Source organism: Lagopus leucura, unplaced genomic scaffold (genome assembly GCF_019238085.1).
Source record: "Lagopus leucura isolate 7727_CA_CO unplaced genomic scaffold, USGS_WTPT01 Super-Scaffold_100028, whole genome shotgun sequence".
In the NCBI taxonomy this organism is placed as follows: Eukaryota; Metazoa; Chordata; class Aves; order Galliformes; family Phasianidae; genus Lagopus; species Lagopus leucura.
The window spans coordinates 5207043-5232671 of record NW_024962279.1 but is presented as its reverse complement, the minus strand read 5'-3'; the positions used below and the strand labels follow the sequence as shown (position 1 = coordinate 5232671).

The following is a 25629-nucleotide window of genomic DNA, read 5'->3' as shown; positions in this document are numbered from 1 at the left end:
AGGTGGGCTGGAAAGAGGCTCAGGTTGACACTGAACTGCAAACTGCAACAGAAGCCTGCAGTTAGATGAATTCTGAATTTGCGCTTTGAACAAACACCAAATGTGTTGAAAAGCAAAAGTGTGACAAAATACATATTGAAGAATGTATAAAAATAAAAGGATTGATCTCTGGTTAGTTGAGAGGAAAGAGACCGAGGGATTTTCTCCCTTTTGGCACAGAGATTTCATGGTCCTGGTAGCTCAGATGAGGACGTTCTGAACACTTTCCTCCATGCTCTCTCTTAGTTACCTGAACAGTAAACAATGCAAGTTTGTTGCACTTCTTTTTATTTAACTTGTTAAAAAACATTGTATGAAATTCATGCCAACCAAAAATATTAGAGGTCATTATACATTCCAGTCCAAAAATCTCTTTAGCCCTAAGGAACTATACACTTATTTGCTCATGGAAAAAGATGTGGAAGAAGCTCCAGCTGCAGGAGTGCTCAGGGACCCTACAGGCAGTAAAGTATAAAGTCTTTCAAAAGCTAATCGTGTACATAATTGCTGTTAAAAGAGTTCTTGCCCCTTCCACTGAGATGCCCATTGCTAGCTGCTGTCTAAGATGCTGACTGGGGAGGAGTGCTTTGTGAAGTCTAACTGAAGACTGTCTTTTCTCATGATGTTCTTTTTTAAAGATGGGAATAACTAAAAGATTTTCCAAATGCAGAATTATCTAATATCCTACTGCATTGCATATCCCATACATCTCATAGATCCAAACAGAATTATTCTGTTCAGTGAAGAAACAGCTACAGATTTTCAGTCTGTTTCTAAATGATTCATGCCCTTTTATGCACAAATAACAGAATTATGTACAGAGGATTTATAGAAGGAAATTTAATTTTTCCAGTATTTATGGTATATGATATTTGTTCTGTTCATGTGATTCAGGAATTGTAAGCTGCTTTTCTTAATGGCACTATTTATGTTTTATATGATATACAGACCCAGATACCCAACATGTCCTACCCTATATAGATTTCCTCTGGTTTCCAGGTTTTGTTGTCTCCTGCTTCCACTCCCACCTTTTAATCTTCCCCATGGCTGCTACCACAGCACACTGCTCCAAATCATATGGGTTATTGCTGAGAACCACACATGCTTCTGAATGGTAATTTCATTGCTGTGGGTTGCAGTGCATTTAGCTTGGTGAGGTATATTGGTCTGTACACAGTAGGTAAAAAGCTACTTTTTCAGTTTCAACAAACTCCCACTGGTAAATGTGCAACAGTACAGTGCTCCAACAAGGGAGGTCAGTCGGTAGCATTTATAGTCCAGCTGTATAATTTGAAGTGACTGTCATTAATCAGATTTGTAGAACATGGTAGAACATTAGTGGCAGACAAGTCGTAGTACTACAGAAATCCAATAACTGATTTTTCTGCTCTCAGAGCCAACAAGGATCACTTTGGCACCTTCAAACATGGATGTCACTGTTGGAGAAAGCGTCATCTTGCCTTGCCAGGTTCAGCACGATCCTATACTGGACATCAGCTTCACATGGTATTTCAATGGGACACTCACCGACTTCAAAAAAGATGCCTCTCATTTTGAGAAGGTTGGAGGGGTAAGTTGTGAACGCTTCTCTTACAGACAGGCTCGCTTACTCTTTCCAACACTGTGAAGGTTTTTTCTTCTCTTTTGGGTGTATGGAATCTGGTCTTTGCTGCAGAGAAGTCATTCATTGAGCTACCCTGCAGCACATGATCTGGTATGCAGACATCTCAAATTTTAGACCTGAAGTTTTCTAAGTGCCTACCTCTGTCTCTGCACCTGGCCATACATGATTTTCCTTGGAAACGAAACATAGCAATGACAGATTGAGGAACTTGTTTCAGACTTTGAGAGCTCCAGCCTAAAAGCAAACAAAACAAAACAAAAATCTATCTTATTTTTTCCTGCTCTTGTACCCCTGGTGTTTCCCTCACTTCTCTCTTTATGTCTCCCCTGGTGACAGGGGAGGTCCTGGAGGTCCCTTCCAACCCTGGCCATTCTGTGATTCTGTGACAGAGGGAGGCCATACTTCTGTTTTCCCCACATGAAAAAGAAAAAACAAAAACAACAAAGCAAAACAAAACAAAACAAAACAAAGAGCTTAAAAAAAATAGGATTTCATGGAAACTTCCCAACCAGTTGTGAAAGAAATTTCAGAGTATCGAGTAACTCAGACTTCTGACTCTAGAACATCTTACCTGGGAGTTTGTTGTATGGCATAGAACCAGGGGTAGTTATGGAATACTGAGGTTTAGGTGACTTTTTTTAAAGTCTTACTTGATTGGAAAAGGGGATTGAACCTCCTTGATGGAAAAACTCCATGGGTAACTAGGAGAAACAGAGAACTATTATGTGAGCTTGTCTAGATCCCACTAAGGTTGATGGAATAATTTAATCCCAGTAAGAAGCCTTCCAGTGCATATTTGTTCAATGGAACTATCTGTGCATAACTTCAGCTTTGTTGATAAACATAGCAAAAGGAAATGATTTTTTAGTGGATGGAGATCTGTGTAATGATATTTTGGCAGTCCCTGCCATGCATGCTTGAGATCCATGACATGTAGTGGTTAGTGGGAATGTTATGGCACCATGTCCTGGTCTTCCAGATGGTTAGAAAAATATAGGATGTATCACTGTTGTACTGTACTTTTTTGTCAGATAAATGATTTATAGGCAAACCAAGCAGATTTCAGAGTTCAAAACAGATTTCCTTTAAATCTTCAGGATGCTCCTGCAAAGCACCCACAAATAGTTTAAATTTGGTGTTAATGTTTCAGAGCTTTATGTTTCAGTAAAATTATTCTATTTGATGGTCCCTCTGCTTAGATGGTTTATTTAAATGTAGTTTGCTACAATTAGTTCATGTAGAACATGATTTGCTTTGTGTGCATCTGTTGTTGTTGCTGGTCGTTTCCTGAATATCCACTTCCAATCAAGTTAGATGGATTTTAGATTGCCTTCATCTTAACTTTTAGGGTACTGGAGGCAACCAGTGCTGGATTGTCCTCTAAATGTTTACATCCTTGTTTTTAAAGAAGACCTGGCATTTTATTTTTATTATCACACTTGGAAGGGAAGCAGGCAAAGTTTTTTCAACTTCTACGTGAGACTTCGTAATGCTCATCTTACACATTAATTGCAGGTGTTGACATGAGTGAATGAAACTCAAGCTCAAAAAGAAATACTTGTGACAAAATGGCACAGCTGATTTGCATATAGTTAGAGATTTATCTGAGATGACGGCAGTCTTCATGAAAACAAATCATTCTAGAAATGTAAGGATCCAAGCGGAAACAGTTTGTGTGAGCATAAAAAATAATTAACTGCTAAAGGCAGAGGGTTGGGAAGATTGTTAACTTCTGTTTTTCGGAGATCACAGCAATCATGTCTTCCCTTTCTCCCAAATCACTGAGTTCTCAAGAATCAGTCGTGGTTGGAGCACTGTGAATACCTGCAAAGTATGTATGGTTCTGTCCTCAACTGAAACCGCTGCTCCAGAAAATTAGAAAGAGGGGGAAAAAATTGAAATCTGACAGATTTTTCACCTGGAAGCTTTGATGTGAACAGGGCTGAGGCAGTCATTCAGCTGGCACATGGGGAGGTTTTGAAGCAAACTGGCTCGCAGAAGTTTAGGATTGAGTGCTCTATTTCAGTAATGTAGAAAACTAATAATGCCGAGTCTGTAAGAGTGCAAAGTTACAGCTATCACTCACTCAAGCTTTTTGCATGCTTTCTTTGATTCTGATCAACCACACGCTGTAACGTGAGAGAGGACAAAGGAAAAGAAATGACCAACGTTTGAATGCATAATGAAAAAGAAAGAAGTAGGACCTTAAAATCAGGGCAGTCGGCCAAAGAGCTGCAGAGGTATAATGCTTAAATCCAAGTGTGCTCACAGTGCAAAGGAACTTGGCAGAAGGAAATCCCAGACAAACTGCCAGGGATACGAGGTGCTCAGTGAGGGGCCCTCAGCAGCACACTGACCCAGGGACTCATACTGTACCTATCTGAATTCTATCCTTAACCCTTCGGAACAGACCAGGTTCAGCTTTGTTGCTTACCTGTTTTAACTCCTTGAATGTCTTTGCTAACTAGACTTATGAATTCTGTCTAGAAGTCAGATTGGGTGGTGGCTGTAGAAATCACATCTTTCTTGTGGCTTGGAGGCAAGCAGTTGGTCACAGGGTGCTGACTTTCTTCGTGGTTCTTAACAGCTGTCTGCAGGTGTGTTCCCAGTGCTGGGCACCTGTGCTGCAGCTTGCTTCTCATGCAGGTACAGGCACTAACTCCTGTCTGCTAGGAGAGTGCTTATAGCCATGTAGCACGGAGCAGCTGCTGGGTAATAACCTGCTGCACTGCCTCTTTAATTTTGGGACAACTTTAATATGAAGTTTATTTATCTAGTTTATCTTAAACTTTATATATTCAAGGTGATAATTTCTCCGCTTCCAAAACGTGAGCTGAATATTAAATAATATGCTAATTCATTTAACAACTTTGTATTTTGACAGAGTGCATCAGGAGATTTGATGATTAGAAACATCCAGCTGAAACACAGTGGAAAATACGTTTGTATGGTGAAGACAGAAGTAGACAGTGTGGCATCTGCAGCTGACCTTATAGTACGAGGTAAATTTCAGCTTCAGTTACCATGAATTGTGTTTTCTTACTGTTGTGTGCTGTAGATTGCAGAAACAGTTTATGGTGCAGATTACAAAACCTGTTCATCTATGACTTGAATTACGTGATTCTGCATTGAAGTTAGGCTCGGTTTTGGATGAAACTTGCTTCTTCACAGAAAAAAAAATAAAAACTGAAGAATATAATAAATCATGGCATAATATCTTTTCTTATGACAGTCCTTCAAGCCACTGATGAGTGGAGTTCAGTACTGACAGCTGTGATGTTGTTGTTGTGTCTGCTAAATGGTGACTTCATGGTCCAGCATCCTTCCTGGCAAATGGGCATCTGCTGCCAAAGTGTTTGAAGGGCTTTGTCCTGGAGACACACAGGAATTCAAATTATATAATGCAGGGTTATTTCTTTATTTCCTTTTTTTTCCTGAGCAGGATTGCTTGCGGAGCTAAGCATGAACTATAGCTTTCATTGTTGATGATTACATCTGTAGCAAAATAAAAGCAGTAATCCAGAAATCAACATGATGCAATCAAGATTTATTCAATGTATTTCAAAATATACCAGGTATTTTATAACTGCCTTTGTACTGTTAGTTATATCACCTGTTTGCTGGTGCAGATAAGACAGAAACAGCATTTTTGCTAGGCTGCCCAGAATCAAGATTTTTCTAGAATGCAGCAGAACATTTGCCTGATGGAATTGTTGCTCGTGGTGCTGATCAGATGTTCTGATGAAGAATTGCTACAGTGCTTCATAGACTAAAACAGCTGTGGATAACAAGTAGGCAGACTACAAAGACACATTAGTAGATTAGAATAGAACATCAAGGACCAACGTAAAAGATAATGTGGAATGGAAAGAGGAATCATGCTGAACAGAGGTTGGTGAACTAAACCTGTAATCTGTGTAATAGTTCAGGGTTCCTATTTCAGAATTACATTATCAGATGCAAGTATAATTAATGTTAATAAATATTTATCCTAATCTAAACGTTATCTTCTTCTCTTAATAGAATGGGAATCCTTACTGCAGTATTAGTGATTTCCAGGGTATTGGTTTTACTGAACACCACCTATTTTTCAATCTTTTCCTAGGCTCACCTGGGCCCCCTGAACATGTGAGGGTGGATGAAGTAACTGATACTACAGCTCAGATCTCCTGGCAGGAAGGCACAGACAATCACAGCCCAGTGACTGCTTACACTGTACAAGCAAGAACACCTTTTTCAGTTGGCTGGCAGCGGGTTACCACAGGTAATACACATTTCTTGTCACAGGTGCTGGTGAAATATGCCTGGCCAGGATACACTAGCTTCTTAATTATTTTTTTTTTTTAATAGTTCCAGATGTGATTGATGGAAATACATTCACAACCACAGTGGTGGATTTAAATCCTTGGGTGGAATATGAATTTCGTGTAGTTGCCAGTAACAAAATAGGAGGTGGAGAACCTAGTTTACCCTCAGAAAAAGTAAGAACTGAAGAGGCAGGTTAGTGGGTTCTTCTATTTGTCTTTAATTCAGCATCTTGAATATATTTAAAAAAAAAAAATCATGTTTTTGGCTCATTTCAATTAAACTTGGAATTGTCATCAAAAGTTAAAGTCTGTAACTAGTTTGTTAGTATTTGTGTTTAGCTTTGGGACAGTTTATGTCCACATATCCAAATACATTTCAGCTGTTTTTAGCATGGCAAACTCTGTTCAGTCAGTGCTGCACAGTCTGAAGATGTTAATGAATGGGGAAGAGATGAGTTTTGACAGTTTTCTGCTCAGAAAGACTTGATTGAAATCCCAGATGTTACTTGGGATAAGTAAGTTAGCCCTGTTGAAAACTGGAAGCATGCCACTGATTTTTAGATGCTCATAAACATTCAAAGCAGAGCATACAGGGTTCTGCAAATGCTCAAAAAGAACCTGTCCACCCCATGCAGGTTCTAAAGCACTTGTCTCAGTTGGCAAAAGAAACAGGAAAACCAGAGGGTTAGCTCCAGAGAATGAGGTTAACTTGTGATATCATCTCATCTATTGACATGGCGTAGACAGCTGTACGTTTCTTTTTCACAGTTCCTGAAATTCCCCCAGCTGAAGTCAGTGGGGGAGGCGGCAGCAGGTCTGAACTGGTCATAACATGGGATGTAAGTTTTCTGGCAAGCAGTTTTCTTCAGAGAATGGTTTTTTCATTGAAACGCTTCTTTAAAGATGAATTTGCCTGGCTGCAGCAGCTTCTCATCTAGGATGTATATGTGCTCGGTAACATTCTGTAATGTGAGCTATGCACGTTTGCCTTCCCTCTTTAACTTGCTACTGTTAGACTGCAATCAGTAAGAAATTCAGTTAGCTTGTCTAAGGTGATTACTTATGCTCTCAAACAGTTGTCAAGGCAAAAGGGGGCGGGGAGGGATGGGAAATGGAAGGGTTGGTTGTTGCTCTAAGGTTAAGCCAAAGTGTTATGCAGCTCAGTGCAGCTTCCCAGTTTGTGCTTTCCTACCATTAACTCTCTGTGTATGTGCTAACAGATCAGATACTACTTTAATGTATCCTATTGTTAATGAGTTAAAAAAACGTTACCATGCTATTTCTTCCTGATATTAGGAACTCTATGTTGTTACTTAAATCACATCAGGGGAAGGTACAGATACCTTGCGAAGACAGTGCTGAATTCTTTGGTATTATTTATGTACTATGAATTGTGACCAGAAATTGAAAAGATATGTTTACTGAAGTGTCTTAAAGCAATGTACTTACTGGAGAACAAGAAATGTTTGGGGGAGTTGCTCTTTTCTTGATGTGCAGATAGTTTCAAATGAAAGCATTACACTCTACTGCACCAGACTTTATTTGTTGATGCAGCAATCCCAAATGCAGACCAGAACCAGTTTACAGTCGCATGCATTACATCACAGTGATGCTTTCTTCCTTCAAAGCTTTTCCAGTGTGGTATGTAACATCATGGGCTTCTGTCACTGATTGCTTTTCTCACAGCCCATCCCTGAGGAGTTGCAAAATGGAGAAGGATTTGGATACGTCGTCGCTTTTCGCCCCTTTGGCACCACAACGTGGATACAGACTGTAGTCACCTCTCCTGACACGCCCAGATATGTCTTCAGGAATGAAAGCATCTTGCCATTTTCACCATATGAAGTCAAAGTTGGTGTCTATAACAATAAAGGAGAAGGGCCATTCAGTTCAATAACTACCGTTTTTTCAGCTGAAGAAGGTATGTGATTTTCTGCTTATGTTTAATGAGATGTTTTATGAATGAATATAGCAACAGTTGATAGAACTGAGGTCAACTTGAACATGAACATATTTATTTGCACCATCACCTATGCTGCTCATCTCTCCAGTGCTGATTTCCAATTACAGAGCCTACTGTAGCCCCCACTGGTGTGTCTGTGACAAGCCTGTCCTCCTCTGTCATCGAAGTCTCCTGGAATGCCATTCCCTGGAAGATGAGTAGTGGAAGACTACTGGGCTATGAGGTAACATCATTTAAAATGCTCCTCTTGTTCTAAAATGCCACGATCCAGAATGCCTTCACACACATAGCTCATGCCAGACAAGTCTAACTTGTTTATTTTGTAGATGAAGCAGTGATTTTCTTCTGGTCGTCATTTTTTAATTTGAGCAAAATCTAATGCTTCAGTTCTGCTTTTTCTGTAGTCAAAAGGGCAGCAAGCATGAAAGGCAGATGGATGAGCAAATTTTGTTGAAATAGTGTACACATTTTGGAAACTTTAATATATTTCTACCTTTTTCAGCCAAGAGATGTGCACCTGAAGGAGTCGAATGCAATGCTGTTGCAGGGAATTGAATGTTTATCCAACATTTTAAGTAGCTTTGTTTTATATCTACTAGGTGAGGTACTGGAATAATGGAGGAAAAGAAGAATCTTCAAACAGAGTTAAAGCTGCAGGGAATGAAACTTCAATAAGAATAACAGGTTTGAAGAGCAACTTAGCATACTACACAGCTGTCCGTGCCTACAACAGTGCTGGAGCAGGTCCCTTCAGTGCCACAGTGAATGCTACCACAAAGAAGACACGTAAGTATCACAGATACAAAGTGGGGGGGCACGTGATGGTGTGTGAGCATTTGCAGGCCAGTGAGGAATAGACACATTAGCAGGAATCACGATGCACGTAAGCAACCTAAATCTTCATAAAGAATAGAAGAGCTGGGCAACTAAATCAAGCATAGATCCTCAAGTTTTTGCCCTCTGCTGTTTTAGCAGAATGAGTACTTAAAACTCATCCGTGCCAATGGAGCTGAGGTAAGATCATTTCTGCATAAAAACTTTATTATTCTTTTAGTGACTTAAGGAATGTAACCTGGTGTAGGGAACCTGCTTTGGCAGGGGGGTTGGACTCGATGATCTCTGGAGGTCCCTTCCAACCCCTACAATTCTGTGACTCCGTGAAAAAGAAAATCTGTTACTTGAAAGAAAAATAGTGATTATTGAATTTCTCAGGGTTTTAGAACATCTTTAAGTTCTCCAGGGCATGGCATTTGAATCATCCTCACACTATTCATGCAAAATAATCATTCACGTCCATTGTTCTCCCCTAATCAAGTTACACAAGAGGCCCCTTTCCTATTACAAAAAGGAGAAATTAAGCTGGAGAGCAGATTGTCAAAGACTGCACTAATTTTTCTAATATATTTAATGTGCTCTTGCTTTGTAAATACAACTCAAAATCAGGGTAATCAGTTTTGAAGTATTTCTTCCAGATTCACAAGAACAGACAATTATATCTGTATAAAAGGTCATCCTCCCTGGAACAGTCATTCATGTCCTTCTGCTGAAAGGAGTTGTATCATCAGTATTATGAAACTGTAATTTCACAATAACTTCATATGCAGAAGCAAGCACAGATGACCTCACTCAAATTAATTTATATTTACTGGGGTTTAAATACATTAATTACATTACACAGTAACTTCCTATTACTGTAATGACCTCATAGTCTGCAACTTGTCTCTGACACTAGTTGTTTTCCCAAATTAGTCTTAGATATTTTGTTGTATAAAATTGCACTTAATTGTGGAGGTTTTGCCTGAGTTTACAAGGTGAGATATTGCTATTATTTCATGTTCAGGAGGTCTTACAACAAACTGTTCTGTCTGTCAGCTGTAATTAAGAGAAATATTAGTGTGAGTGACTAACTTGAAGCATCTAATGAGTCCTAGAGAAATCAGTGTAGCTATTTGCACACTTCATACTGGACATAATAGTTTGGTATTGTCTATTACAAATTTGAAGATTACTGGAGATTTGGGTAGCTGAAGCAAAGCAGAGCCTTTTTTGAATCCGTTCTGTAAGTCAGGTGGTGGATAGAGGCTTACAGTGTCTATGTAATTATTCTTCGTTTTTTTAGATGACAATATTTTGTTTTGGATTTAAGAGAGTGATTCATTTCCCTCAAATTCAGCTTTAATATCTGAGTGTGTAAACTATTTTATCTGTTATAATATTCAAATCTCAGGAGAAAAACAATCTTCTGTTACATTTACAGAAATTAGCTATTAGTGCATCAGGTTGAATCCCATTTAGTATATGGAACAAGGCAAATACTGCAGAAGAATAAATCTTTGAATAGTTGTTAGACTTCAGTTATTTTATATCTTAGCCTCACATTTTGTGTCCACACAGTGCTGTGCTCTATAATCAGGTGCTTTATGATCTGACTGCTAATGGAACTTCCTATGCAAATGAGCTTAAAAATAAAAGGAAGGGGAAAAAAAAGCCAAGGAAAAAAAAAAGCCACAAGCATGAGCGCCAGCACAAACTCTTAAAGCACTGTTAGTTGTTAACAGTGGATTCCTTCAGCATCAAAGCTTTGGAGCAGTCCACCTAAGCAGCAATAGCCTCCACTAGGTGACAGCAACAGTAAATTGTTTTCCTTAACACATTTAGAAATATCTTAATGGCTGAGTGGTTTGCAGCATGATCCACTTTGTGGGAAGTCACATTGAAGCATCTTGAACAGGTTTGTACTTCACCTTTCCATTGAAGCATACAGCCACAAGCATAGCACTCCCTTTGAAAACAAGTCTCAGGTTGTTAATGAACACTGCCACAAAAAAAAAAACCAAAAACCAAAAGATTTGCTTAGCTAAAGCCTATTAATTGTTCCAACTGCAACTAGTGAAACCATACAGACTGCATTTCAAAATCATGCCTCAAGAGAAGAACAAAAAAATCTTGTCACCTATTATATTTCAGGCATGTTAAAGTAAATCAGCATAGCACATTGGTTTGAATATTCACTAAGACTAAATTTATTGTGGAGTGTTTACTTATTCTTGAAAACATACTACAAATAGGAAATGTCTGTTATCATCATTGGTTTCCTTAGAGCATGTGCTAATTGATCACCCGTGTCCTAAGAAATGCTTTTGTTTGACTGTGCTTAATGAAACACCATCAACAGATAATGCAACTTCAGAAATAACATTTATTTGCTGTTGTTTTCTTTTCCTTCTGTTTTTCCAATTTATTCTCTGAACCATAAAGTGCACAAATGACGAGGCTCTATTCGACTTGCTTTTACATCCGACATGTAATGACAATCAATTACCTGAACTGTTATTTCCTACTGTAGGATAAATCACTAATGCTGATTAAATTAAAGTCATGCTTTTATTATGTATTCAAAGCACCCAGTCAGCCACCAGGAAACGTTGTGTGGAACGTTACTGACTCCAGAGTCATCCTCAACTGGGAAGAAGTAAGAGCCATGGAGAATGAGTCTGAGGTGACTGGGTATAAGGTAAGCAAAAAAAAAAAACCACAACCTAAAAAACAACTATAGGAGAATCTGGAAGCAATACTCCATTCCTTACCTCATCTGTTTGCATCCTCTAAACTTCCTGCCTTGCACATTTCAGAACTGTCTCATTTTTGTACGTTGAAATCATATTCAGACTGTCTCTCAAACCATAGTCCTTTCACCAGTAATGGTACACTGATGCTTTCTATTGCTGGCTAAGTAGATTTTTTTAGCAGCAGGCATGAAATTGATATTCTTAAATCTTTTTCTTCTTACTTCTGTGCGACTTGCTCCCTCTCTTAAAAGTTACGTTGCTACATCTATTTCAGAGCTGATCAGTGCACAAACATACAAGTATTTAAAATACATCATTTATGCTTATGAGAATTGCTGAGAAAGTTCTTAATCAGTGTACAGCTGGACCCCTCATGTGACACTTACCTGTGTAAAAGTTTACATGTAGATTTGATTATGCATTGTTCTGGGGTGTGCTGTCAAGAAATAAATGTTGAAAGCTTACCTGGTTTCACAGGAGGTGGCCAAACAAAAGGAATCCAGCATACAGTTCCAAACTGCGTACTTTGTCTCCCACAACATTCTCAGGTTTCTCTAAAAAACACCAATAAGCTCAATTTTGATAATGCTGGTTAATTTTACCCAAGTAAAAGCATTTAGGGGTGTCATTTTTTATCCCTAGAAGCAAGGGCACTGCAGTTAACAGAAAGCTGGTTTGTCAAGCAGAATATCCAACAAATGACATTGAAAGCAGCAGAGCAGCCGCAGCGCGGGCGTTGTGGAAGGCAGCCAGATGGTTGTGTCCCTCAGAGCTTTTTTCAGCACAGCATGGCATTAGGGAGCATGGCCCGAGGGTGGCAGCGTGTAGCACAGAGCTGGAAGGTACTGAGAGGCCGCTGTCATTTAGATGGATTCAGGATCCTGGATTGCTGATGGATCATCATTAAGTCATTCCAGTGGCCTTGCATTTTTTGCCATCCGTTACTGTTGCCATTATAGTTTCACACTGCATGGGGAAACCCCCGACTCACCTGCTTGTCAAGTTTGTAGAACTCTGCCAGGAGTGTGCACTGGATCTAAGACCAGAAGAGAAGCTGACACTGCTCTTGCTTGAGGCTTCTGACTGAATGCAGCTCCTGGTGTTTAAAACAGGACACTTTCTGTAATTAACAGTAATGACAGACTAATTGAATTAGCACTTGTGGAACATCTTCCAACACAGCTCCATAATTTTCACATTCTAGTTCTCTCTTTCCCATACTGTGCATTGGCATAATCAGTTAATCTAGATAATGACAGACTCCAAATTGAGGGGTAATTTAAAAAACAGTACATGATGACAATACTCAACAGTCAGCAGAATATTCTATCACAGATTCTGCCATTGCAGATTAAAGTTAGTAAAATACTTTCATCCATGTTCACTTCTTTCACTACTCCTCTCGGTACTGAACGTAATTGTGCCCTGTCATGTTAACCAGAAATTAGACTTTTTCTCTCATCATGCCTTTTTAAGACCAAAATCTTTTATCCAAGAAACATAAATAAAAATTGCATGCCAGCTCCTACTGGAAGAAGTATTGCACTATGGATTTTCTAAAGATGCTGTTTGCTTTTGTTGCAGGTTCTGTACAGGACAAGCAGTCAGAACAATATGAATGTGCTGAACACAGACAAAACAACAGCTGAACTTCTGCTCCAGTTTAATGAAGATTACATTATAGAAGTAAAAGCAACAACTGAAGGTGGAGATGGCACTAGCAGTGATCAGATCCTGATTCCCAGACTAGCTAGTACGTTGAAGCTGAACTGCTGTTGTTTTGTCATGTGTTTATGTTCAGTCCTCAACCACTATCATAACCTCCATTGTACCACCCACAATACAGAGACACGTCTCTGCCTTTGCATAGTGATGCATTATTAAATGTGCAGCTGACACCAGGCAGTTGTCACAGGTTCTCTCTACAGGAATTGAGTCCTTATTGATAGGAGAACAAAAATTGAAAGCGTGTATGAAGTATGGTAATAAGGTATTAAAAAGAAAAGCAATTAACAGTCTTCCTGCTCTTATGCATGACAAACTTCATTCTACTGAACTGGTAAATTACCATGCAAATTGGTATTAAACAACATTTTTTACTTTTTTCTCTTTTTTTTTTTTGTGGTCATCTTGACAGTAAAGACCATTGATATAGCTTAAATATTTTGCAGTGCATTTCTGTAGCTTAAAAATATGTAGTGTTTCTATTTATACATCTTCACTGGTTATCAAAAATAAACAATGAAAGTAGGTTTTTTCTGCTTAGTATCTAGTAAAAGAGTAATGATTTGACACAACAGATAGTCATGCTTTCATTTAATCCTGACCTTTTTCATCTGTCACAGGTATGGATGCAAGAGGCTCTGGTCCATCAACCTTGAACATCTACAGTCTATCTGGCATTTTATCGACAGTGTTTTCCTTCACTCTTAATTCAGTGTTGTGATGCTGCATTTTCATTTGCTAGAAGAAACAAATTATCAATCAGTTATTACAGAAAAGTGCTTTTTCTTAAAAAAACAAAGAAGCTGCAGTGGTTAATGCATGTTTTTCTTCTGACATGTTTTTAAATTCTTTCTATTTCACTGTAGGATGAATTAAAAAATACCATGTAAAGTTTAGCAAATCCTTTAAAAAGGAGTCTGAAATGCCTTAATACTTGAACCAAAGGAGTTTACATATAACGTACTTCATCTACAGTGTAAGAAGAGAGTTGAAATGGCACTGTGATCAGTTACAAGGAAGAGCTTGGCTCTATGAAAAACTCAGTTTTTACAGTGACAATGAATTGTTTTGAGTATATTTTACAGTATTGTGATAACATCATTCTACATATGAAAGCTGAGAGCAGAGCATGCAGTTTCAAGCAGTGGAAAACATGAACTACTTGGCAGTTCTTTAAGACAGTGTCAGCGGCTTGCTGCCCTTTACAGAAGTTATTCTAAATCTAGCAAGAAATCAAAGCTAAAAGTTAGAGAAGTCGCAGTATTAATGTTAGTTTTGCACAGTCCACATTGGGGTGTCTGGAGGCAGGGCTTCCACTGCTTCTAAGAAATGAGCTCACAGCCACGTTTCAAAGAAAGCTCTCTTCTATCCCAGCGTACATCTGTGTACTCTTTCCAGCACTTGACCTTCCTCTTAATCACTTCTAAGGTAATTTCCTCACATCCTTACCTTATATTCAGTAACCAGATCCTTTATTCATAACCGAGTTGTGATCATTCTTACTGCCCCCTTCTCTGAACTCCTATCAGTGTGTTTCACTGACACAAGTGCCCATTTGTAAGCGTTACTGAAATGCAGTTGCACCACGGCCTTATGAAAAGGAACTGTTACCATCTTCCTACCTTGTGGTGTGGTGCTTTCAAATATGCAGCCCAAAATTACCTTGTCTGCCGCACCGCACGCGCTGTAAATTCAATAATACATTCATAATTCTCCTTCCAGCTGCTCTTTAATCCGTTCAGACTATTTCACCTGGTCCAGCACTCTAATACACCCCATTGCTATCATCTAATTCTAGTAAGTTTATGGCAATACTATAGCTTATAATTTTAAAAATACATCGAGGATCTCAAGCTCGCTACAGTGAAATCCATGCTTTCTTTCATAGCAATACCTTAAACCTGGTATATCCAACTTTCACCGTTGTGAATTTAGACCAGTCAGCCTGTTGGACACATCCATGGTACAGCAAGTGTTCATGTGACATAAAGCATATCTTAAAGACCTTCATTTTTATCTCATGAGATTATGAGAGCACACAAACATGAAGAACCAGGATTAAAGGTATCATGATAACACTATAGAAATACCTTGATATGCATTCAAATAGATCAGCATCACATCCAGATGAAAATAGTGCTAGCTGTTGAAGTAAGCAAGATCTGTATATACTGTAAATATATAGTTATAAATGGCTAGTTGCTTTTCAATGTGGCTAACCAGTGATGTTTTCAGACTCTTGCAAATAGGGGGGAGGGTGCGAGATGGAAAACAGGGGTTACTAGTAAGTATATAGTTCTGTTTCCTGCAACAAAGAGTGAATCTTTCTATTCTTGTTTCACAGAATTGCAGTTCACATTCCTGTATTGCCATTTTCATGCTATTACCGTGTATTATTTAATTTCTAGTTATATATCTCCATGAGATATGTACCGAGTACCTTGTTTCATATTGAAAAGTTTAAAATTTCTCCTTAAACTTCCAGTTGTGTGTGTATCCTATGGTTATCTGTATGCATTTTTCTATTCTAATAAAATATTTATTACATAGAGGGATACAAGACTATTTCAGATATTATTGCATGTCCGTATATTATATACTTGCACATGGGGATTCACTGCAACTAAAATCCTTGTCTGTGCTCCTCAGAACATTTCTCCTTCCTGATGCTTCATGGCAGGACAGGAGCGGTTTCCTTCTCAGCAGTTCTGCTGCCATTAAAATCCTCACCTGTATACCCAGGCCTGCTTCTACAGAAAGGAAGGCCAGAGGGAGAGGAGGAGTAAGGGCTACATAAGCTCTGCCTCTGCCCATAGTTCTGCATCCTGACAGATGAAAACCCACCTCACTTTCCTTGGCTTGGCTTCCTGTCTACCCCGCTAGGCTGCTTCCTCTCCTCAGAAATGAAATAGAATGTAATTATATTAAAGAAGAGTTGGTTCTTTTAAATAATTTATTTAGTGTATCACTATTTGTCATTAAATTGCATGGTGCTTTTTCCCCTGCAAATTGCCTATTTGTCACATACTGCAGTTTCCCATAAAGCTGGTGACTTTCTAGCACTAAAACCCGCTCAGTGGGAACATGAGCAGAGCAGAAACCATATTTTAAGCTTCCAAAGCATGGAATACCTGGCTGTCACCTAACCTACATGAAAGGAGCTGATCCAGATGCTGCAATAAGGACTAATAATAATCCCAACATAGCTGTTGCATATACACTTATAAACAAGCCCAAAACCATTTTTCTTGAGTAAAGCATGGTTTCTTTTCCAGATCACTGTAGCTAGACACATGGCCTTGCTCTGTATTTCATCCTGTATTCACATTAGCCTTCCTTTAAGATGACCTCTGTTCCTAATCTCATTTCAGTTCAGTTAATATTTGTGATAATAAGACTGACTTAATACTCCAGGGAGAGTCAGGAAAAAAAAAGTAATTACTGGGAAAATACTGAAGGAAAACATAAAGAGTCATTAAGAGATAACATGAGTTCCCAAAGCCAGCCTACCTCTCGTTGACTTCTCCAGAGCAGTTTCTGTCACTCAGCAAGTTCAGGAATTCAATCCTGGGGGAAAAAGAAAATAAATCAGATTAAGCAATAATGAAAAAACATGAATAACATCACTTGGATGAGGTGAGGTTTGCAGTGCTGGGACCTTGCACCAAGCTTACTAGCAGTCCTAGTGCAACATCGAGGCTCACTGGAAGCTTCCAAGCAGTTCCCCAGAAACTCTCAGTTGGGTGCTGTGAGGGAGACCGCGTGGGATATTTTGGAAAACAAACTGTTGTGAAAAGGAGGAAGAATACAGATGTCTTGCCATTAGCTTGAATACACGCACCACAGAAAAGGGACCAACTTAGCTTAAGGTGTTACCAGCTGTGCCTCGTATCCTCCAGCAGCTGTAACCACTTTCATTTGGGACAGCGTGAGCACTGGGGTTTGGAGCCTTGAGGCCATAAGGATTATTTGTTGGGTTGTTTTAAGATGGGGTTTACTCATCTCAGTTGCTCACCTTGCACCACTCTGCCTCCAGGAGCTGCTTTCTAACTGGTTTCTTGCACCATCCAACTAATTTGTCGGGTTGTTTTTTTCTTTTCCTTCTTTGTTGGCACACATTTATGCAAAGGGAGTTGACTCCTGTGACTCTGACAGCAGTTCCTCAGATGTAGCTGTTCTGTGAATCAAAAAAGCCTTCTTTGGGCAGTTTACGCTGTCAGATATGTTGTGAACAGGCAGAATCCCCCCTGAATACAAAATGAGTTAAAAACTAATATCACTTGAGCCCCAAGAAATACTGGAGATCTCCATTTTCTACTTAATTTGCCTTTCACTGGTGGATTGCAGACGTGGGCAGTGCTTGTCAGGTTATATATGTTATATCTTAATAACGGGCAATAAAGCAAGCTGTCCTGCATGAGGGAATGCATTAATCTGACAGCTTTCTGTCTGAAATAAATAACAATGGAGTATTGTGAAAATAAAATGAGTTTGTAAACAGGCATTCTCTCTTAGGAAAAACAGCCTCCTTGATTGTTTTATGCTAATGCTTTGAACTACTGGAAAGCAATAAAAATGGATACGTTTAGCAGAGATATAACTGAATGTACATGATTGTTCTTTCATCAAGCCTGTTTGATAAAGAGAGACACTACTTGCCTTTAAATCTGATGCGTATATACTGCAAGCTACAAAATGGGGGAGGAAAAAAGTATGCCACTTACCTGTATCTCCAGGTACCAGTTTTACATTCTTAGAGCTTTTTTGTGAAGACCTTTCTTATTTGCTTTCCTGGTACACTCACAGCTGAGGTCTTGCTGGGAAGCAGGATGGGCAGCCTGTAAGGAAGGTATGGGCATCTGTCTTTCCGCAAGCTCAAACCTGTTTCAAGGGCCCCAGCAAGAAGGGAAGGGAAGCTGCCTGCATCCAGCTGAGCTGGTGCCCGTCACCTGTGGGAGCTGTTAGCATTTCAGAAGAGCTGTTAATGTCTCACCTTCAGCTTGGAAGTCCTTCCTGCAGCCAGCCAAGGCATTTGGCTGCACATGGAAGTCTCGCTGCTGTCCATGGGATCGGTTGGAACCACACCATCAGACAGTGCTGGCTGCAGGACAAGGAGATGCACACGGGCACTGTTTGGCAGCCCTCCCAAAGCCCAGCACGTCCCCACCATGCCCTTGGCAGACAATGTCCCCTCCAGGCCATGCTCCGGTCTCCTGAGCAGCCACCAGCTGCCAACTCAGCAGGGATTCTGCTGGGAGCTGCTCCTAACACAGCGTGAGCTGAGAGCAGCAGTGTCTCACTTGTGACAGAAAAATGCAGTGATCTCTGGGAGATCTCCTTGTAGGTCACCTACAACACTCGCAGACAGCTGGAGTCAGGGATAACCACAGCCTGCCACCAGTTTTGGATCTGGTGTCATGTTTTCCTCTTCCTGACAGTGGCTACATATTGCCTGATCTCCGACTTGTCCTGTGATGCAGCAGGTACACAGAACAGATCCCCTACCCCAAACCCTGCTATTTCCATTAGCAGATTCAAATACCTTTCCTCTTCACCATACCTTTCATGGGTTCCCTCCTTCATCATTAGCTTACACTCACTGTCATATACAGTGTATGCCACGACACTCCTTATAAGTCAAACAAGTTTATACATTTAATATATTCTCTTGAGCTTCTTGCTGATATTTTTTTAGGTCAGTAAATATCTTTGTATCTTTGAATGTCTCTATGTTTCAATGGACAAATACTGGAGGTATGGAGATATGCCAATAGCTCTGGGAACATGAGCATTACGGAGCATTACTAAGACTCTTTCTTTCCAGTGCACCTCAGATTATTTTCTTACCCTTTAAGAACATAATTAGTCCCTTGAGGCCTGGACCATGCCTGTTGTCTGTGCTGTGCAATCTTCATGCTGCTCAGCGATTAATTCCCCTTCGGATGGCAGAACGTCACGGCACTGCAAGTGCTGAAAAAGGAAGAATAAAAAACATCCCATTAGCCTATGGAGAGGATGCAACCTCAAGATGTTCACTTTCAGCTGATGACAACTTAAAGTCAAAGCAGTTCCTAGGAAGGAGGGGACAAACCAGAGCCATCCATCAGCAAAGAGCCCCTTCCAGAGGGGTCACATCCTCCCCGGTTTGGGAAGTGGAAACCTCAGCAGCTGCCCTGCTCTGCTGGAGGGCCCAGCTCTGCACAGCCACACAGTGCTTCCAGCACACAAGTGGGTTTATTTCAGGCACCGTGCGCCAGCTGCTCTGCAGCTCTCAGTAGGAGCACGGATTGATTTTTGCCATCTCCAAGGAAAGTGAATTCTCCGTTGAGACCAAAGCACCTGGGTGTGCCCGCTGTGCCATTAATGGAGCAGGCAGAGAGGCCTTTGGTGCCACTGCTCTCTCCGATGATTTCTGTTTTGGGGATCTTTCTGTGCTGGAACACGAGCAGTGACCTGTTCTATCAGCTGAAGTCATAAAAGGAAACGAGGCAGAGAAAATGAGGGAAAGCCCTCTCTTTCATGTCTTATATGATACAAACACTAAATCATTTTCTCAAGGGAGGACTTGTAAAGGAGTCTATCCAAAAGGACGTCTGTTTAACAAGAATCTCTCTCATCAGCAATCCAAGAAGGGCCACAGTTAAAGCAGACGAGTAATTTAGTTTTTGTCTCATTTCCTAACATTGCCACCAAACTGAGGCATTTAAAGTTACCGTTGTCACAACACTAATTTATCTATTTGAACACTGGAGCTCTCTGGTGATTGAACGAGTTCAGCAGCAAGAACAGATTATTTCATCAGCTGCATCTATCTGACTTTCATCATTTTATGGATATCGGAGAGAAACCAACTACGATGAGAGAAAGCACAGCTTTCAGTGCCTTGATAGCAGAATCAGTGAGACAGCGAAAACACTTCCGCAGCCAAAACCTACTCCTCATGTATGGAAAACCAATGTCCTGAGCTTTCGTGTTGCCTTGGAAACATGAAATATAAATACTATTAATAAATTATTTTCAAGCAACCACAGTACCCAGTGCTGGGGACCTGATCCGAGTTTCTCTGATCCACTCTTCTAACTGAGGGAAATAGCAAAGAAGAACAAACCTCAGCCAAGTTCCACTTGCGCTTGTGTTTCCAGAAGAGCTAGCACAAGTTTTTCATGGGATCCCCACAAACAGGACAGCCGTGGCTCCATTCACTCACAGGACAACACCTGTGTGCCCAGGGCCTGGCCTGCAGCACGCGGCCATCGGTGGGAGCATGGGACACGACCACCCCAGCAGAGGGGCCGCTTCCACCACCGTGCTGCATATGAATGTGGCAGTGCTATTTTTACACTTGGTCCCAAACTATATCAAGCAAAAATTTGCTCACCGCAAGACTTCCTTCAGTTAGCCATTCATTTTTAAAGAGCTGTTCATAGCGGTGATTTTGAGTTTTCTTTCTCCAGCCTTCCTCAGGAACAAAACTATTGCCAAACTCCACAAACCTCTTCTGACTCCTGCTGAAAGTTGAACTGGCTACAAGTCTGGATCAAAGGGGGAAAAAGCCTTTAATCTGGAAGCACAGCAGTATTTACATAACACAAGATAAGCTCAAACTCTTCATATCTAGCATGTAGACACGCTTAAGAGAAGCATATTAAAATAGGCCATTTTAAATTTGATTTGGGGTGGGGGGAGGAGACTTTTATAGCTACTGTAAGAGGAAACAAGACTGGCAATCGAATCAGCACTGCTTGCGAGGCATTTAAGTGAAAAGCTCAGCATTTTCAGCATTTCCTGCCTGAAGGAGAACAATCTCTTGGAGTCATTTTCACACACAGGAGGAAAAGAGGACACAGAATCCTACTGCAGCCTGGGGCTAATGCTTTCCTCAGAGCTGGAAACCAAGGATCATCATGAGGAGCCCTCCTGAAAAAGTTAAAGGTTCAAATGTCAGCTCCTCAACTGTGATTGCAAATTTTGGCAGCAGTCTACTAATAGGACTGATGACAAAACGTACAAATTGATCTGGAGTTGATCTATTGCAGAACTATACTAAAAATGAAATGTTTCTCAAGAACTGTCCTCTTTTTAGCCAACTCTGGTAAATCCAGAATAATGGAAAGTTCAATACATGTATTGATATTTATTCTAATGACTTCATCATCTGTCCTTATGGATGCACTGAAAACAAACACAGAAATGCTTCAATATCAAACACCCACTTCTGCCTGCTCCACTTCTGCAGGAGCAGATCTATCTATTCTGCAGCTAATTAGCTATCATCTATAAAGCAATGGGAAGAGCCATGCTTTAATTTAGACCCATCTGGTAAAGGCTTTTTTGAAAAGATGAGGCTTATATCATATTTTGGAGTTCTCAGAGCCAGAGGTTTCCCAGAAGAGGCCATCTATCATTGATAACAGCTGCCAGCCCTCAAGATTATCAGTTATAGCTCTTAATGATCACACCTATGAAAATGGTGACCAAAGGATCAGGACGCAGTGGCTGACACATGCTTTAGGAACACAAATCTGAGAAAAGCTGAGACAAGGAGCAGGGCAGAGTTTCTCAGCACCAAAAAATGAGAACGGAGAAACATCTCAGGGGTCTTTCTAAGGTCCTCACTGTCTTTCCTTCAAGAAAATAGCAGAATTCATTTTTTTTTTTGAGTTCAGGTAAGAACCAAGGTGCTGCTGCTTGTGGACACTGTCCTGCTTCACTGGATGCCCGTCCCATTAAGCACGGGGCAGGTTCAGTTCCTTCTCCTTGCTGATCTCTCTGATTGTCCTGAAGTCCCACAGATCAGAGCCCTCCTTTGCTCCCACTGCTGCCCACAAGCACCTGAGCTCCCAGCTCTGTATCTGAGTGAAACCTGAAAGCTAACGATGTGCTGATGAGGCTCTGTCACACACACAGCACGGTCACAACCACAATTTCAAGGCTAAATTGCTGCAAACTGCACTTCTCCAAATCTCTGAGGAGTCTCAGGCTACAGCAGGACTTGGATCTGATTTTTCCCTCCATTCTAACATAGCCTCAGTTCATTTCCAAAGTGCTGCCTGCTCTATTCTCTGGATACAGAGCAGCTGAAGTGCAGTCAAACGCATCCTGCTGCTTCTAAAGCAGCTTCTGTCTCGCTGCTCTTATCTGGGCAGCACAGGGCTGGGTCCTGCTTCTAAGGAGAGAAACAGCTTACATCACTTATGATGCCTCACGTTGTCAAAATAACCAGACAAGCTTAAAATACAAGCTGACACTGCTAGGAACTATGTGCTTAAAATGTTGAATAGTAGTGGCACAGAATTGGAAATACTTGAAATTGTTAGAGAATAAAAATGCAAGATATCAGAGAAATGTCAAACCTTTTCTGTATTTCACCCATCAATAACACATCGTACATTGCTGTAAAGACAGAGGATGACAATGTCCAGGAAGCCCCAACAAGTGCCAAGCAAACACTGTTGCAAGACCAGTGGTGCATCACAGGAACATGTGTAACCTCCAGGGAACAGACTCACCAGGCAGCTGCTCCTCATGGGCACTGCAGACATTTCTCATTAGTGATGTAAATAAAAGCATTTGGGCCTGATTCTCTTCGTGTGCAGGACACCTAACGTTGCATGAGCATGGAACTTACACACAGAGAAAAGAGATGCCAAGAGGCCCTGGAGCATCATTGCTCTCAGAGGGAAATCCTACAGTGAAAACTTCAGGATCCATGGGAAAACTTCAGGATCTACTTGCTCACATGGATGAGGACCACTGTATAAGATGCGTGCCCAGAAAACCAGCGGTTGGCTGTATTCTACACACCAGATAAAATGCTGAATGCCAAATTTCAGATGGGCATCATGCACTTTAGAAATTAAAATACATGTTTTGGGTTTTTTTAACCACATCAGTTGGATTTCTGTCTGTGGGAATCTTTTCCTCAGAGAGGCTCCTTTCATGGAAGCAGCAGGGCAGTGTGATGTAACAGCATGAAATGAGGGATCTTGAAAAGCAGAGATGCTCTGCAGAAAGCACCACATTTGCATTTTAAGCTACATCTATTCTCTGAATACTCAGACATCTGAAAGCAACCCCAGACTTTTAGTTAGCAGCAGATCTTTTCATTTCAGCCTGAATTTAAAGGTCGTGCACGTTTGCAGCATTTGCACGGAGCAGCACCGCTCAGCTCTCCCTGGGAGCACAGCACTGTGCTGAGCTGTGCTGGGTTGTGCCCTGCTGCAGTGAGCAGTGGCCCCAGCACACCGGGGTGTTGTGTGAGGCACAGAGCTCTGATACTGCTGCCCTCAGTAAGGGCTTTAACACGTGTCAGAGCTACGACAGCTGAGCCTTTTCAGCCATATAAAGGCAGTATGAGTGATAAGCAACTGAACAAATCCCACTGTCCCTTTCACAAAACAAAAGCCCCGTAGGACTTTAGAGGAAATTGGAGATACTTCAACTCAATTTTCCACTTTCAGAAATCAGACTTACTTTACAGCAGGCTGCTCAGGAATTGCTGAGCATTGCAAGGTTCTCCTCAACATCTCCAAACTGCCCAGAATTCCACTTCCTTCCTTCAGCAGCCTGGAGAAGGTGAAGAGGAAGAAAAAGAATGAGGTTACAACCCTTGTCAGCTCCCCAGTGAGAAGCAGTGATGCAGCAGTGCGTGAGCCTTCAGGAAAGGGGCAGACTGCCTGCTGGATTTATTGACACAAACGTTGGTCTCAGTTATTGACTTTCTGATGCAGAAGATGCTGGCAGAAAAATTATCTGTGTGCAGAATGGATAAGAGCTGAGGGTTTGCTTTAGCCTGTCAATATGCACAGGACTTGAATGAGCATTGGTTTGTTTAGGGTTTGTGATTAAATTGATATGGCTTATGCCTAATTATACTGCTGATATAGATTGGCAATTAAACAGCACTAAGCAAGCAGAAGCTAACATCTTCAGTCACCTGCCACGCACTGGGGAGCCAGCAGGGAAGGGCCCTGAGGGGTGATTTAAGGAATCCCTGCAGAGGTTATTTCTGCAGTTCATTGACATCACATGAGGCCTCATCTCCTCTGACACTGGACTGTGAATCTTAAGGCCACAAGGCAGAGGGCAGATGGAGTAGGAACAGCTCTGCTGCCACATACCAGTGACAGGTAGCAGTGCTGTGAGCAGAGGCACCAAACAGCTGGGCTTCCAGCACAGCAGCACCCAGAGGGACTCAACCTGTTTCTAGATGCCTTCCTTCCCCTCCCTCTTCTTCTCATGACACAGAGACAGTTTCTCCCATAAGTGGAGGAAAGTGCCTGACCTCTGAAGAATATCCTGTTGAAGACTGGTTTGGCTTGCTCAAAAATCCCAGATGCGCTGGCTCAGCACATCGTTAGGGGGTGAGCTCAGGTCTGACAGCAGCAGCTGGCAGGTGTACAGCCGGTGCCACCAACCCAGGCTTGCTTTTCCAAAACTCAGCAAGGCAGAGTATCCACCTGGGGTTCTAAAAGACTCAGCTTCTGGCCCCAATTCCCTCACACGAGTGTATTCCTGCTTTGCTCTACTGGCTTCACAAAAAGCTGACACTGTTGAGGCATCTGGTGTGCTGAGACCACTACTTATCCTAATGAAGAATGCAACTAAACTGCCTGGAGTTTGGCTTCTTTATAGCTGTTGTTTGTAACTAGGTAAAGCCCACTTCTCCCACACAGCACAAGATTATGCTCAGGACCAGCCCACATGCTAAGAGGAAGAGAGGAACAGAAAAAGGGACCCTCCTTTCCCTCCTTCCTTTCAATAAACCCACATCCATCTATCATGCTGCCTTACAACATCCAGTGCTGCTTTGCACCCCTTGGCATCACCTGGTCCTTGGGCTGACCATAGAGCTGGTACCAGTCTGGTACTTAACAGGAGAAAAACAGTGCTGATGGGCATGGACAGACTTCCCTAGCATTCCTCCCTTCCCAGCTATATCCCTCTGTGATTGCTGCATTAAATTTCCCGAGTGTTACTGCTACCTTTAGGGTGCAGAGCAGAAGTTATATAAAGCAGCAGCATCCTTGTGTGCAAGTCAAAAATTATTTTACGTACAGCACAGAAACATTTGTAGCTCACAACGGCTGAAATGGAGCTATATAAAATTGCAGCCTGTATAAAAAATTTTGAAATAGAGACAAAAACATAACACCTATAGAATGGAAATATTACATATTACTTTTAAGCCCATTATTTTATGAGAAATGTGGTCATGTGGGATTTAATCAATTAACTACCTCAGGAGTTAGTAGACCTGTTAAAAATGTTCATGGTCAAGATAAGAAAAAAAGGCTTTGAATGAGTTCTCACCTTTGGTACGCTCACTGGGGCAGCTCAGGCTCTCCAGCACAGCTCCGTGTCCTGCAACATGCCAGCAGCACAGCCTGGGGCAGAGCAGAG

The 25629-nt window shown here is 41.1% G+C and overlaps 1 protein-coding gene and 1 long non-coding RNA gene across 7 annotated transcripts in view; one reads left to right on the top strand and one right to left on the bottom strand.

The window, feature by feature from the left end:
- The window catches only part of LOC122185261 (contactin-3-like), a 69235-nt gene extending 55179 nt beyond the window's left edge, over positions 1-14056 (top strand). Inside the window, exons 10-20 of the mRNA XM_042880867.1 lie at positions 1434-1609; positions 4548-4665; positions 5769-5927; positions 6014-6163; positions 6739-6809; positions 7657-7891; positions 8041-8156; positions 8533-8719; positions 11335-11447; positions 13087-13255; positions 13848-14056. Coding sequence (XP_042736801.1) covers positions 1434-1609; positions 4548-4665; positions 5769-5927; positions 6014-6163; positions 6739-6809; positions 7657-7891; positions 8041-8156; positions 8533-8719; positions 11335-11447; positions 13087-13255; positions 13848-13948 — 1595 coding nt within the window. The 3' untranslated portion in view covers positions 13949-14056. The remainder of the gene's footprint in view (positions 1-1433; positions 1610-4547; positions 4666-5768; positions 5928-6013; positions 6164-6738; positions 6810-7656; positions 7892-8040; positions 8157-8532; positions 8720-11334; positions 11448-13086; positions 13256-13847) is intronic.
- Positions 355-25629, bottom strand: LOC122185262. Of its 6 annotated transcripts, none has more exons than XR_006180822.1 (12): positions 25540-25629; positions 23701-23793; positions 20606-20759; positions 19075-19197; positions 17952-18065; positions 16902-17474; positions 16738-16794; positions 13830-13965; positions 12494-12598; positions 11968-12056; positions 7420-7829; positions 355-5158 (listed from the first exon to the last, which is right to left on the bottom strand). It is a non-coding gene; the product is annotated as an uncharacterized LOC122185262 (long non-coding RNA). The 6 variants fall into 6 exon arrangements; XR_006180825.1 differs by lacking the exon at positions 20606-20759 and having other exon boundaries at positions 355-1708; positions 1802-5158; XR_006180824.1 differs by lacking the exon at positions 20606-20759 and having other exon boundaries at positions 355-1897; positions 4098-5158.